This window comes from Chelonoidis abingdonii, chromosome 7 (assembly GCF_003597395.2).
Source record: "Chelonoidis abingdonii isolate Lonesome George chromosome 7, CheloAbing_2.0, whole genome shotgun sequence".
NCBI lineage: Eukaryota > Metazoa > Chordata > Testudines > Testudinidae > Chelonoidis > Chelonoidis abingdonii.
Window position 1 is genome coordinate 48,714,391 of NC_133775.1, and position 13,367 is coordinate 48,727,757.

General features: G+C 37.9%; 1 protein-coding gene across 3 annotated transcripts in view; it reads right to left on the reverse strand.

Annotated features, from left to right (window-relative positions):
• Positions 1-13,367, reverse strand: part of CDC73 (cell division cycle 73) — a 174,379-nt gene that overhangs the window by 17,560 nt on the left and 143,452 nt on the right. For all 3 annotated transcript variants that reach the window (XR_004375155.1, XM_032791044.1, XM_032791045.2), the window contains exons 14-15: positions 5,153-5,314; positions 3,168-3,268 (exon numbers count right to left, since the gene is read on the reverse strand). Coding sequence is in view for 2 of the 3 variants with exons in the window: in XM_032791044.1 (XP_032646935.1) it covers positions 3,168-3,268; positions 5,153-5,314 (263 nt within the window). In the remaining variant the exon portion in view is untranslated. The remainder of the gene's footprint in view (positions 1-3,167; positions 3,269-5,152; positions 5,315-13,367) is intronic.

A 13,367-nucleotide genomic window follows, 5' to 3' on the forward strand; every position in this document is an offset into this window, starting at 1 on the left:
CCATGTTCTCAGCTGTCATTTCTCTCCCTCAGTCTTGCTTCTTTTTCGCAGCTAGCATCCTCTCCCTCATTTCTCTTCCACAACTCATTACTCTCTTCTTGCCTTGACTAGGGCAGTGGTAGCAGGACCTAGGGATTTGTAACTATAGCTCAGAAAACACAGGGCAAGAGCGTGTGTGTGTTTGGGGGTAAAGAGGAAGAGGATTCTCAGCCTGAAGGCTGTAGCAACACCACCGGGTAGATATGAATCAATGATTTTTTGATTGCTGTTTAAATTATAGTAAGCTTTTCTTTTTAAAAATAAACCTGTTTAAAATATGAATTAAATACAAAGTACCTTAAGGCCTAAATTTATAATCTCTTAAAACATTTAAATAAAAAATAAGTACCGTATATACTCGTTCATTAGCCCATTCATTTATAAGCCGACCCCACAAGATGGTTGGCAAATACTGGTTGGCCCGTTAGGGTAAGATTCTGATGGGCTTGGATGTTTTGTTTACCTGGAGCGTTCACAGACACGGAGCCCCTAAGCTCCCAGTGTCCACAGTTTGCCGTTCCCAGCCAATGGGAGCTGTGGGAAATGGCGCCATTTCCCGCAGCTCCCATTAGCTGGGAATAGCAAACCGCGGCCACAGAGAGCTGAGGGGCTCTGTGCCTGCAGATGCTTCAGGTAAACAAAACAATAAGGTATTAGATATTCAATTCGATGATTCCATAGAGTTTAAAATCAACAAATTTTGGTGTATACCTGTTTATAAGCCGACGTCCACTTTTTGATGCGTCATTTTACCACCAAAAACATTCGGTTTATTAACAGGTATATACGGTATGCTGTTTTGTGTGTTTAATTAAATTCCAGCTACCATTCTAATACAACTTGACACAAATTATGAGGAAAAAGTTAATTATCCCATAAATAATCAATGTATTATTCACCACTTTCTAACATATTAAAAACATACAGTTAAAAAGCATCTGAAAATATTAGACTATCCAATTGCTTAAATTAAAGTATATAGTTATAGTGTTCCCTCATAGGTACCAAGATGATGTACCAAATCTAGTGTAAAGGCTGTTTTTAGTTGTAAATCAATATGTTTTAACAATTATATCAGCCAATGAGAATGCACCTTTTTGTAGAAAATAAGAGAAGTACAAATGAAAAAGCTGATTAAAACTGATTTAAATTGAGGTTTTCCACTGCACATGTAAATCAATCCACTTGCAACAGCAGCACATGAAATGGGAGTACAGATCAGAAACAGTAAAGGCCTGGAGTTTCCTTAGATGTCGCTCCACATGTTGCAGTCAGAAGAGTAAGCATCAGTTTGTGCTTGCCCATGTAAGCAAACAGCACTGGCCTCAAGGCACACTAGGCAAATTCCCGGCTGCACAGGAGTCTAAATCCAGGGCCTGCATGTCATTATTAAATATCAGCACTTTCATAAGCCTTTCTCCCAAATCTGGACCTTAGCGTCCAAAATCTGGGTGCTTAGCATGAACCTCCAAGCTTAATTACCAGCTTGGATCTTATCTCGCTGCCACTAGACAGGAATTACAGTGCCTGCCTCGCTCTGGTCCCCCAACTTTCCCTGGAGGGACCCCAAGACCCAGAAGCTCTGAGTCTTACTGGCAAGGGAAATACTCCACTTCCCTTCCCCCTCCCTTTCCCACCCAGACTTTCCTCCTGGTGCCTAACCTGGAGAGTCATTGATGCAATGCTCTTTACATCACAATTCAAGAAGCAATATCTCCTCTACTCCACAAGAGACAAACCCCAAATACAACATGAAACAGAAATGTTCTCTCCTCCTTTCTCCTCCCCCAATTCCCTGGTGCTGCCAGAGCTTATACTCCGTAGATCTAACACAAAGAGAATCCCCTCCCCTTGTTCCTAGCCTCCAGAGGAAACTCAAACATTCTTTAAAAGCAAAACTTTATATAGAAAAGAAAGACAAAAGCATCAAAATTCTCTGTATCAACGATGGCCAATAATACAGGATCAATTGCTTAAAAGAGAGAAAATATGAACGAACAGTCTGATCAAAAAGATATTCCAAAATTTGAAACATTCCTAGCAAGCTACACCACATGTAATACAACCAAACAACATAAAAGCCTATATGTTTCCCTGTACTACAATTTGGAACAGAAGAGTAGAAGATAGAAAGAACCTTCTCAATAGCTGAGGACAGACTAAAGACACGACCCAGACAAAGAAGACCCACAATTCTCTCCTATAAGCTTTTTAAAAAATCCGGTTTCCTGATTGGTCCTCTTGTCAGGTGTTTGGTTCCCTTTGTTAACCCTTTACAGGTAAAAGAAACATTAACCCTTAGCTATCTATTTATGACAAGCACACTAACTGCCTTTCATCTAGCTTGTAACTGAGAAGTAGCTTTACCTATGTCAGAGCTTAAAGTTTTAGGAAGACATCTTATTTTATACAAATGCCATGCATAGCAAAATACAAACTGACGTAACCCATCCATGACAAGAGAGAGGGGAGCTGATTGCAACCCTGTAATACTCTACATTTTAGGGTGTTTGTGAGAACGGAGAAAATGCAAACTTGTGCACTTGTTATTTCAGAAACAACTGGTGAGTACTGTGAATTTCATGAAGCAGCAAGATTTCTGGGAGTTGCTGGGTTGGGGTGGAGGGATATAGCTGTTGAGCTGTCTTGGAGTAAATGAAGAGAGAAGTTGTCTGATGGTCCCTGCTTGGCTGAAGGATAGAGGAGCAGCAGTTCTGTAACAGCAGACCACCTTCTCAAGGAAGATTCAGAGCTCAGACTTAGTTAACATATATTATCAGTCTTTCTGGGGGTAAAGGGAAATCAGAGCTGTTTGAGGCATTAAAGGATCTCCCAGTAGTCAAATGGAAGCCAACTGCTCTGCAGCAACAGCCCCCTCATCTTCAAGAAATCTACCTCGCTGAAAAACTTGTTTTCTTGAAGGTGTGTGGAAGAAGTCAGGGTGCTAGTTCATTTCCTGGAGGAGAGGGAGTTGTAGAGAGCAAGAATCATACTTGCCAACGGTGCCAAGACACTAGCTCCGTACCACATCCCAATCCGATAACGGTCCCAGCCAAACCTGGACTATTGGTGGGTATGCATTGATGATAAAAACATGTAAGAGCATTTATCTCTAAGTAGAAGCTTACTTTTTGCAAAAATATCAACAGGCGATCCATCAGGCAATAGCCATGGCCAGCCTTTGAACTGCCAAGCAGGACCCTGCACAAACACTGCGACTACACGATCCCTATAATTAAAAGAGAAGGAGACACACAGATTAAAGGACTTGAGCTTTTAGTCACTGTAAATCCCTAAAAGGAAAAAAAAGATCTCTATTATTCATATGACACAGGTTGTTAACACTACTGTGAGGACAGCATCGTACATTAGCAGTTTCTCTTTATAATGTCACCATTACAGTACATTAATGACTGCTTGCTTCCAATACAGCTGCTTTTTCCACATATGTCTCTTCAGCATTAACACTATTTTTGTATGTAATATTTCTGGACTTCTGTCTGATTTTTGTTGTATGCAGCTCAATTTCAAAAACTTTGTATTTATCAGAAAGTAAATGCTGTTCATTTCTTGAGATCACTGTTTAGGATTTTTTTAAATGCTTTGGAATTTAAAAGATAATCCCCTATGAATTGTACTGTAAACTAAATGGGATGTAGCAATTTAAAAATGCTTATTCGGCATATACTTTACACTTTTAATACAAAAAGTTCATTGCAACAGGATAGACAGCTGCAACAATTTAACATACATTTTCAAAGTGTACTTTTTATAAATATACATAACTACCACTTGTAGTCTAAGAAAAATCTATTCACTGTTAAAACAGAAGATAAAATTCACAAATAGCAAGTTCTTTGAGACAGGCATCGTCTCTTTGCTATACATTTGTACAGCAATAGGGCTGGGGTCGCTAAGCACTAACACATCACAAATAAATAATCCCATAATCTAATTCCTAAATTTACATTATTGTAAGGATTTCAAAACCCCAAAGAAGAAAAACAATCAAGTCTCTGAAATGATAAAAACACACAGCTATACACTTAAAAACATTTCTCACATTAGCGGTTACGAAGTTGTTGAAACAATAAAACTCTAACATTAATTTCCTATCACTGATTCCACACTGGGGAATCAATCATAAAGACAGCTTTACCTTTGTCAAAAATGTTTACAGTCTACTGAAGATGCAAGCTGCCTTTTGGTACCTCAGCAGCTATTATAGTTTTCTGTTTGCCTGCTGCTCCCAACACAGAGAATGCCTAATTATCTGAAAAATTAGATCTTATTTCCTTTTAACATCCTGCTTTGAATGTTACAGACTACTAGGTCTTGTACATGCCTTAAGTATTCTTAAACTGGGAGGATAAAGAAAGAATATTGGTTATTTGATTAATCAATACTAAAGGGTTGTCGTCTTTTTACAAACACTCTTGGAGTGTAAAAGTACTGACAGATACTTTTCATCTTTTAACAGGCCCTCACAAACGGGCCTGCTGGTTAAACAAACCTATGACACATTTGCAAAAAGATGCCCCGTGACTGGATCTCCCCCTTCAGAGAGCTCCATCTTGAAGTGTATGTCAGTGTCTCTGACCATTATGCACGTTAGCTTAAAGCTGATGCAATTTATTTCCAGCTTTTTTTAAAATTTACAGTCAGAAATATAAGACCCCAACATTCTCCCTTCCAAATAAAATTCAGAAAGATTGGCTATAGACAAGGATTTTTCTTTCAGAGATGCAACATGTTTGAGTGAATGAAGTAATACAGTAGCTCTAATCATGAACAATTCAAGTGCTACTTTCATACTCCTGGACAGTTTTGAACAAAAAAAACCAAACAAACATGGGATAAGGCACGAATATTGTTTGTATCATTGAAAGATTACAGTTTGTTCTTTAGAAAAGTCCCCTTTAATAAACACAACCTGAAAGGAACAAGTTGCTATATAATTGCTATCCAGCCATTTCCACACACATTTGTTAATGTTTTATGCACCGATTAGCTTGGAGTTATTTTACGAACTCATTTCAAGATCTGTGTTCTTGTTCTGAAAAAGACAACTAAATGTGTAAAGAAATAATTCAAAATAGCAGCTCTGCTTTACCAATCTTGAGGCATAAGTTTCAGAGGCTGGTCTACCACTCGATAAGGTACAGTAACGCTGACTGTTGTGCCCCCAGGCTGCATCTGGTCCTTCCTTCTCTGTATTAAAGTTTCATTTTCTCGCTGACAGCCTTGTTTTTTCTTTTCATCTGATGGCACAAACCTAGGGAACAAAGAGGCATTTAGCAGACCCATGTTATTTGTTTGCTATAGTCAACAAGAGAAGTAAGTAAACCATAACCTCTTCTGATAATGCAAGTAATCTGACAAGATCACAGTAGAATTTTAACAGGATTCAAAACTATTCTTTAACTCTATGCTTCGTCTCTGAAATGCCTCTGTCTAGAATCGTAGAATATCAGGTGTGAAGGTTCCTTCCCCACTCTAAACTCTAGGGTACAGATGTAGGGGTCTGCATGAGAACCTCTAAGCTTAATTACCAGCTTAAATCTGGTTTTACTGCCACCACCCAAATCCTTTAAGATTTGGAAATTCTGTCTACCTTCCCCCCAGTAGCCTTGAGAGACTTCTCCACCAAGTTCCTGGTGAACACAGATCCAAACCCCTGGATCTTAAAACAAGGAGAAATTAACCATTCCCCGTTCTTCCCCCGCCCCCCCCCCCACACTTCCTGGTGAGTGCAGATCCAACTCCCTTGGATCTTAAAACAAGGAAAAATCAGTTTCTTAAAAAGAAGGCTTTTAATTAAAGAAAGAAAGGTAAAAATCATCTCTGTATAATCAGGATGGAAAATAACTTTACAGGGTAATCAGGTTCATAGAGCCCAGAGGAATCCCCTCTAGCCTTTGGTTCAAAGTTACAGCAACAGAGGTAAATCCTCTTAGCAAAAAGGAACATTTACAAGTTGAGAAAACAAAGATAAGACTAACATGCCTTGCCTGGCTATTACTTACAAGTTTGAAATATGAGTGACTGGTTCAGAAAGATTTGGAGAGCATGGATTGATGTCTGGTCCCTCTTAGTACCAAGAGCGAACAACCCCAAAACAAAGAGCGCACAAACAAAAGCCTTCCCCCCACTGAGATTTGAAAGTAGCTTGTCCCCTTACTGGTCCTTTGGGTCAGGTGTCAGCCAGGTTACTTGAGCTTCTTAACCCTTTACAGGTAAAAGGATTTTGGTGTCTCTGGCCAGGAGAGATTTTATAGTATTGTACACAGGAGGGCTGTTCCCTTCCCTTTACACTTATGACATCAGGGTTGGAAGGGACCTCAGGAGGTCATCGAGTCCAACTCCCTGCTCAAAGGAGGACCAATCCCCAAACAGATTTTTGCCCCAGATCCCTAAATGGCCCCCTCAAGGATTGAACTCACAACCCTGGGTTTAGCAAGTCAATGCTCAAACCACTGCAAAAGGGCATGCTAAGACAGCTTGATCATTAACTAAATCTCTAATTTTACCATAATTTTCTCAGAACACAGGTGATTTAAGCATTTTTAGTAGCAAAAAAAATCCAAGTATTAATATATGGAGCTTTTGCACTACATACTTATAGATTTAAGTATTTAGATAGTTTATGTCATTAAAAAAAGTTTCAGATCTTTGTCCCAGACATGCAAGGAGACAGATACGATGCAAGTGATGTGGTTTAATTAGGCCACAACTTTATTAACGTAACTCACATGGAAAATATCCAGCAATAACTTATTCAATGCAGATCATCTCTACATCCTTAATCATTTCCCCCTGTTTAAGAACTCTCATCTGCCCCTGATCCAGTACTGGTCCCAGACAGTCTTTGAGATTCTACTATCCTCCCCTTGCGTGAGGGTTAAGGTTTGGGGGGAAAGGGTTGTCTCCCATGCTGTACCAGACAGTAGGAGACTCAACCTCATTTCACAGCATTCTACGAAAGATGTGAATTTACACCTCCAAAATTCTTGAAGACTAAGGTATTTACCCAAAATTCCTTTGACAATCTATTGCATTAATGGTTGAATCCTCTACTTTTGAGCTATTATACACAGACAGAAAATGGATTATACAAATCTTAGACAATAGTAACATAGACCTTTGATATAACATTACCTTGTAAATATATATTGTGAATTCAAATCATGAAACCATTATGCTCACCTATCAATACATACTGTAGCACAAAGGGTTCTAACCTAAATACCGACCATTTCACTGAAATAAATACCAACACCATAAAGATCAAATTCAAATCAGATAGATTTTCTTTCCTTCCACTACTTTTAATTCAGTGCTTGCTGGCAGGATGTGGCCTTCCATGACCAATGACAGTATAACTAAAGAAACCCAGTAGTCATTGCAATCCTTGAATTCTGAATGTAACAGCCGTCACTGTCTTTGTATTCATGTCAGGATTTTTATGTTTTTGAAAACAGCACTCTTTATACTACAATTAAATTGCATCTTAAACATAAAGGGCTATTTAAACAATTGTGACCACTCATGGGTCACCCAATGAGACCAATCATGAGTTCTTACTTCCTGAAGTACAGACGGTTATAAGCAGTTTGACTAAAGGGAGCAGAGTTGATTTCTGAAAATCAAAGTGCAAGTTGTTGTCACACCTCTGGGGCCTGCTCACTTACCTACATGTCATGCACTGGATGGGAAGTCAGAAAGCCATGGCAACAATAGGGGGACACCAGCAGTTTACCCACGACAACAACTTAAGTAATGTCATGAAGCTCATTGGTGCACATTTTATAGCTTTTGGCTATAGGGACTTGATTCTGTCCATCAAAATTATGTCTTAGTACAAACCAAAACATGTGGGTTTTTATCATAATGCTGAAGTTAAACATTTTTTTTTTTATTTTTCATCTAGTTAGATGGTGAGAACTGGTAAGACAGAGATGAATTATTTAACTCAGTACAACAATTCTGGATTTTTGAATGCCTAGTCTGAGGTCTTGGGGTTTCCCCCCCCCAACAAATCATGCTCAATTATGCATGAAAAACTAAGATGATATGATTCTCATGTCTTAGATAATCTCTTATGGACAAAATAAATCTTCCTAGCCCCAGTCCTAAAAATGCTGCATACATTTGAAGAAGTCTCTTTATCTTGCTGTAAACAAAATGCATGGAGCAGTTTGAAGAACTGTGGTCTTAGATCCCAAAAACATATACATAAATTTATAAAGTAGTTATATATAAGTGCTTTTAATTAGTAGACCCCAACATGCTTTACAAAGGAGGCATTACTGTCCCATCTGCAGATGGGGAAACTGAGGCACAGAGGTGAAGTCAGGAGTCCAGAGGCCAATGCAAAGTTGAGGATAGAACTCAGGTATCCTAGTCCCAGTGCAGAGTTCTAACCCCCACAAAACAATGCATCTCCAAAATAAAAATTTTTTACACTAGTAATTAGAGTTGGGAAAAAAATTCAGTTTAAATTTCTGTCTCCAAAACATGCATATTTGGGAGGACCAAAATATTTAGTGAATTTGTGTCAATTTTGGCAAACTGTTTCAAAGAATTTTTTTCATGTCAACATAAACCATTTCAAGATTTTCAAAATGAAACTTTCAAATTTTTTTAACTAGATTCACAAGGAAACTTAGGCCCCATTCACAAAGCCCTGAAGGAGGAAGAGATAGTGGTGGTGGTGCGCCCTTAGACTGCATAGTCCAGGCAGCACTTACCTGTGCTGGGGGATGTGAGAGACTAAGATTTGAATCCCCACTCTAAGGCAGAAACTTGAACCCACTGCACCCCAGGTGAGCAGGATGGATAAAAACTGATATTACAAACAGAACGCTGGATTTTTTTTTTAATTTAACCCTATTTAATATTAAATCTATGTTAAGGCCTTCATGTAGTAAAATAATTTAAATCAAAAACAAAATAAATATTACAACATGTTTGCTGTCAAGTCTGAAAGAAGAGGAAGTCTCTGAATGGGTCAAAGTCACCAGCTAAGCATCTGGAATCAGAGTTTGTTGAAATGTTAAACCAGCTTTTGACAACAACAGCCTCTTCTACAGCTGCAGAGAGAATATCTTCTTTTCAATTTATTCAACTACTAGTTCAGTTCAGTGACTAGTACATTCAAAGTTAAGAAACCAGTTGGGACTTGACAAGATAGGAAAGCTTACCTTCTTCCAATCTACGAATAAGAAGTAGGAGTGAGAGGGTGAAATCTCCTAGCTCTAAAATCTTGAAGGACATAGTGACCAGAAACAATCAGTTCAAATCACTAATTACAAATAATACTTTCCTGGTTTAATAAATCAGTTATTTTTAAATGCAAACATGTTTTGATAAAAAAATTTCTTAGCATGTAAAGTAGCGTTATTTAATAAAAGTCTAAAATGCTGTTTTTGTGCATTTTAATGGAATTTGGATTTCTTTAGACCTTGAAACAAAATTAGAAGTAAAAAATTAATCTGGTCTAGTAAATAAGAAATGCATTCATTGCTCACCATCTTTTAACATAATAAAAAATTAAGTATCTGAATAAACATAAGTTAAGCTATACAATAACTGCATAAAAGAGTATATAGCCATAGTGCAGCCTCCCAGTTAGCAAAAAGCAGCATCAAATTTAATATGCAGGCTATATTTAGTTGCAAATGAACATACTGTAATGGTTATCAACTAATAAAAAAATCAATATTTCTTTAGGAAAATAAATAAAAAGTACAAATGCAAAACAAGATTAAAATAAATTTAAATCAAGGTTTCCATCTTGACTATTTAAATCATGATTAAAATCAGTGATTTAAACTCCCTTGACCCTCAGGTGTATGCTCTAACCACAAGGTCTCAACTTCTCCTGTTGGAGTTGTCCTACTTTGTATAAAAATTTAAATATTCATTGGGTAAGAAAGAGAAAGGATGACTCTCTAAATGGTGGCTAGTGCATCCAGGTTCCAGTTCTCACTCCAGTTAATATTTACTGCCCTCACAGTCCTTCTCGATTTTGTGAATGATGCCTAAGAGTATGTCCAACACTGCAATTAGACACCCGCAACTGGCCCATACCAGCTGACTGGGACTCTCAGGGCATCGGCTAAGGAACTGTTCATCTGCAGGGTAGACGCTTGGGCTGGAAATCTTGCCTTGTTAATCTAGCCTTGTTTCCAAGTTCCCTTTGTTTTTATTAAAAAAATGGTGAAAACTTCCCCAAATCAAAACTTAAATCCTTTCAGATTTGCTAAAAGTTGCAAAAATTTTTGATTTCAGGTTGACCCAAAACTATTCCTCCCACCTCACTAGATCTGAAAAATCAGTAATTCATATACCTTGAACAGCAATTATGGTTGATGCTGGATTCTTAATACCACGGCTAGAGAAACGTTTATTTTTTGTGTAATTACAAATAGTTAAAAAAAGAAAATCAGAATGTGTTCCACTTTTAATGCCAAGATAAATCAGAAGTTCTGATGCCAAATTTTAGAATATATTATTTTGTACATAATTAGGAAGATAAATAGTTATCAGAAATAAAGTAACATTTAAAAATGGGCTGCACTCTTATTGTTTCATGATGACAGAAGAATGTTACATCAGTTTTTCAATTTTTTTCTCCTGCTTAATTTACACATTTGAAAAATCAGATCCTGCTTAGCTTGGAAGACACTAACTGTAAATGACTGGAAAACTAGCCAAAAGAGTCAAGATAATGAAAGCTGAAAAACTAAGATGAGAAAAGGATTTTAGTCAGACTGATTATAAATTCTAGCTTTTGTTAACACCTATTTATCTTACTAGTGATCTTCAATGACTAATTAACAGTTTGGAAAAGGAACTTTGTTTCAGATTCATCACCACCAACTCTTTAATTAGGAAGCGAGAATTAATAATATATACAGTATATCAGAGACCCATAATGAATCTTCAAGCAAAATTAGCAAAGATCAGACTTGACTTTTCTGATGTTCCAAGGAAAAAGTGAAAAAATCTACCTCATAGCCTTTCAGGACTTCTTTAATACATTTTAAGACTGCAGAAAAAGGGCACGATCCCAATTTTTAAAATGTACTTTGCAGGTCATTTTTAACAGTACTTAATTGTACTGGGATAGTAAAAAGCTAGAAATGACTGAGAATTGGGAAATAAAATTAACTAGAACTACAGTTAAGTTGATAAAAGTGTGATTCATGAGGGACAAGACAAATTAGAATTTAGTTTTTCTTGTCTAATGCATGTAACAACATAGAACACTCAAACCAGATACGGCTATGCATAAGGTATCCTGGAAAAAACTTGGTAAAGCAAAGAATAGTCTGATTTTAAGAAAGATACTGATTTTTATAAATATCATTTATACTCCTCAAAATAGTATAAAATATTTTAAGACATACATATTCTTCTGATATAGGCTCTGAAATAATTAAACAATGTGAAAGGGCAATACATTAAAATATATTTTACTTGATACATCTTATAAGGAAGAAAAACATGGCATATTGGACAACACCACAGCTCTTTATGGAGCAACTCATGGCAACCATCAAATGCTAGAAATGCATTAATGTGCCTCTGATGCTGCCACTAAGACATTGTCACCAGAATCAGTTCTGTTTCAGAACAAGAACTACAATTTAACAGTTATTCTGGAGAATGCTAATCAAGCACCATATATACTCGTTCTTTAGCTCGTTCATTTATAAGCCGACCCCCCCCAAAATGGTTAGGTAAAAATAGCAAAAAAAACCTGTATGACCCTTCATAAACCAATCCTATATTTCAGGGATTGGCAAACTTTAGCTCCTGGCCCGTTAGGGTAAGCCTCTAGTGGGCCTAGATGTTTTGTTCACTTGGAGCGTTCACAGGTGTGGAGCCCCTCAGCTCCCATTGGCTGGGAATGGTGAACCCTGGCCAAAGAGAGCTGAGGGGCTCCATGCCTGCAGATACTCCAGGTAAGCAAAATAACTATGTATTAGATATTCAATGATTCCATAGAGTTTAAAATCATCACATTTTGGTGTAGACCTGTTTAAAAGCTGTGGTAAAGCCTCCTGTCCCAGATCTGGACTTTAGCGTCCAAAATCTGGGTGCTTACCTGAAACTCCCCCAAGCTCGCTACCTGCTTGGATATTTTCTCGCTGCCACCAACTAGGACTATTGGGGTTCCTAGTACCCCCCCCGAGTCACCCCAACCTTCCCCTGGGGGACCCCCAAGACCCAGAGCCCTGGGTCTCCCTCTCTTCTCTCCCAGCTTCCCCCCCTTCCCTGGGTTAGCCGGTGCGAGACTAGACTTCACTCTTTGAATACAACCGGAGAGGCAATCTAGCGTCCCCGAGGCTATGCATTCACAGCTAATCACAGCTAGCACACAAGGAGATTCCCCCTCCCTGGTCTCGTAGCAGTAACTAGAGAAAAACTTCAAACACAAGAGAACAGAGATGATTCTTTTTCTCTTTCCCCGTAGCCTGCTCTTTCCCTGGAAACAATAGGAAAATAGCCCACAGCCTGGCTTTTCCCTTCCCTTTGCCTCACTAGGAAAAGAAACTCCCACCAGTTTTCAAAAGAACTTTATATAAAAAGAAAGAAAATACAAAACAATAATCTTGCATTAAGAAACTCAATACAGGCTCTTGCTTATAAGAAAATAAGAATAAACAGTCTGATTTAAAAGATAGCCCGATTAAACCAGTCCAGCAAATCAACATACATGTAAATACAACACAAAGCTCATCATAGCCGAATTACTTTGCTTTCCTTTGTACTCACAGATGTTTAGGAGAAACTTTGAGATAAGATGGAGTTAGAAGAAAACTTGTTTACCCATAGCCGAGGAAACAACAAAGACCCCGAGTATACAAATTCCCGCCCCTGACTTTAAACAATCCAGTTCTCCGATTGGTCCTCTGGTCAGGTGTTTGGTTCTCTTTGTTCCCCCTTTACAGGAAAAAGAAAATTAACCCTTGCCTTACCTATCTACTTATGACATAAGCCTACCCCCGCTCTTTAATGTGCCACTTTTTGACCAAAAATATTCAGCTTATGAACAAGTATATATGGTAGAGATCAATCAACACCACAGCCTCAAAGAAAGTGACTGGATTTGAAAATTCCAAGGTGGGAAAGAACAGGACTAAGTGGATTCCACACTGTAGGTTACAATATTTAAAAGTCTTTTGGGCTAAACCAACCACAATTATGAGAGAATATAGCAACCCTATGTAGACTTCCTCATAAACTAAGGATATTAATCTTCTACTATTCACTGGATATTACTTGAAGTCTACACATGCCGTTCCTTCACCAAATTA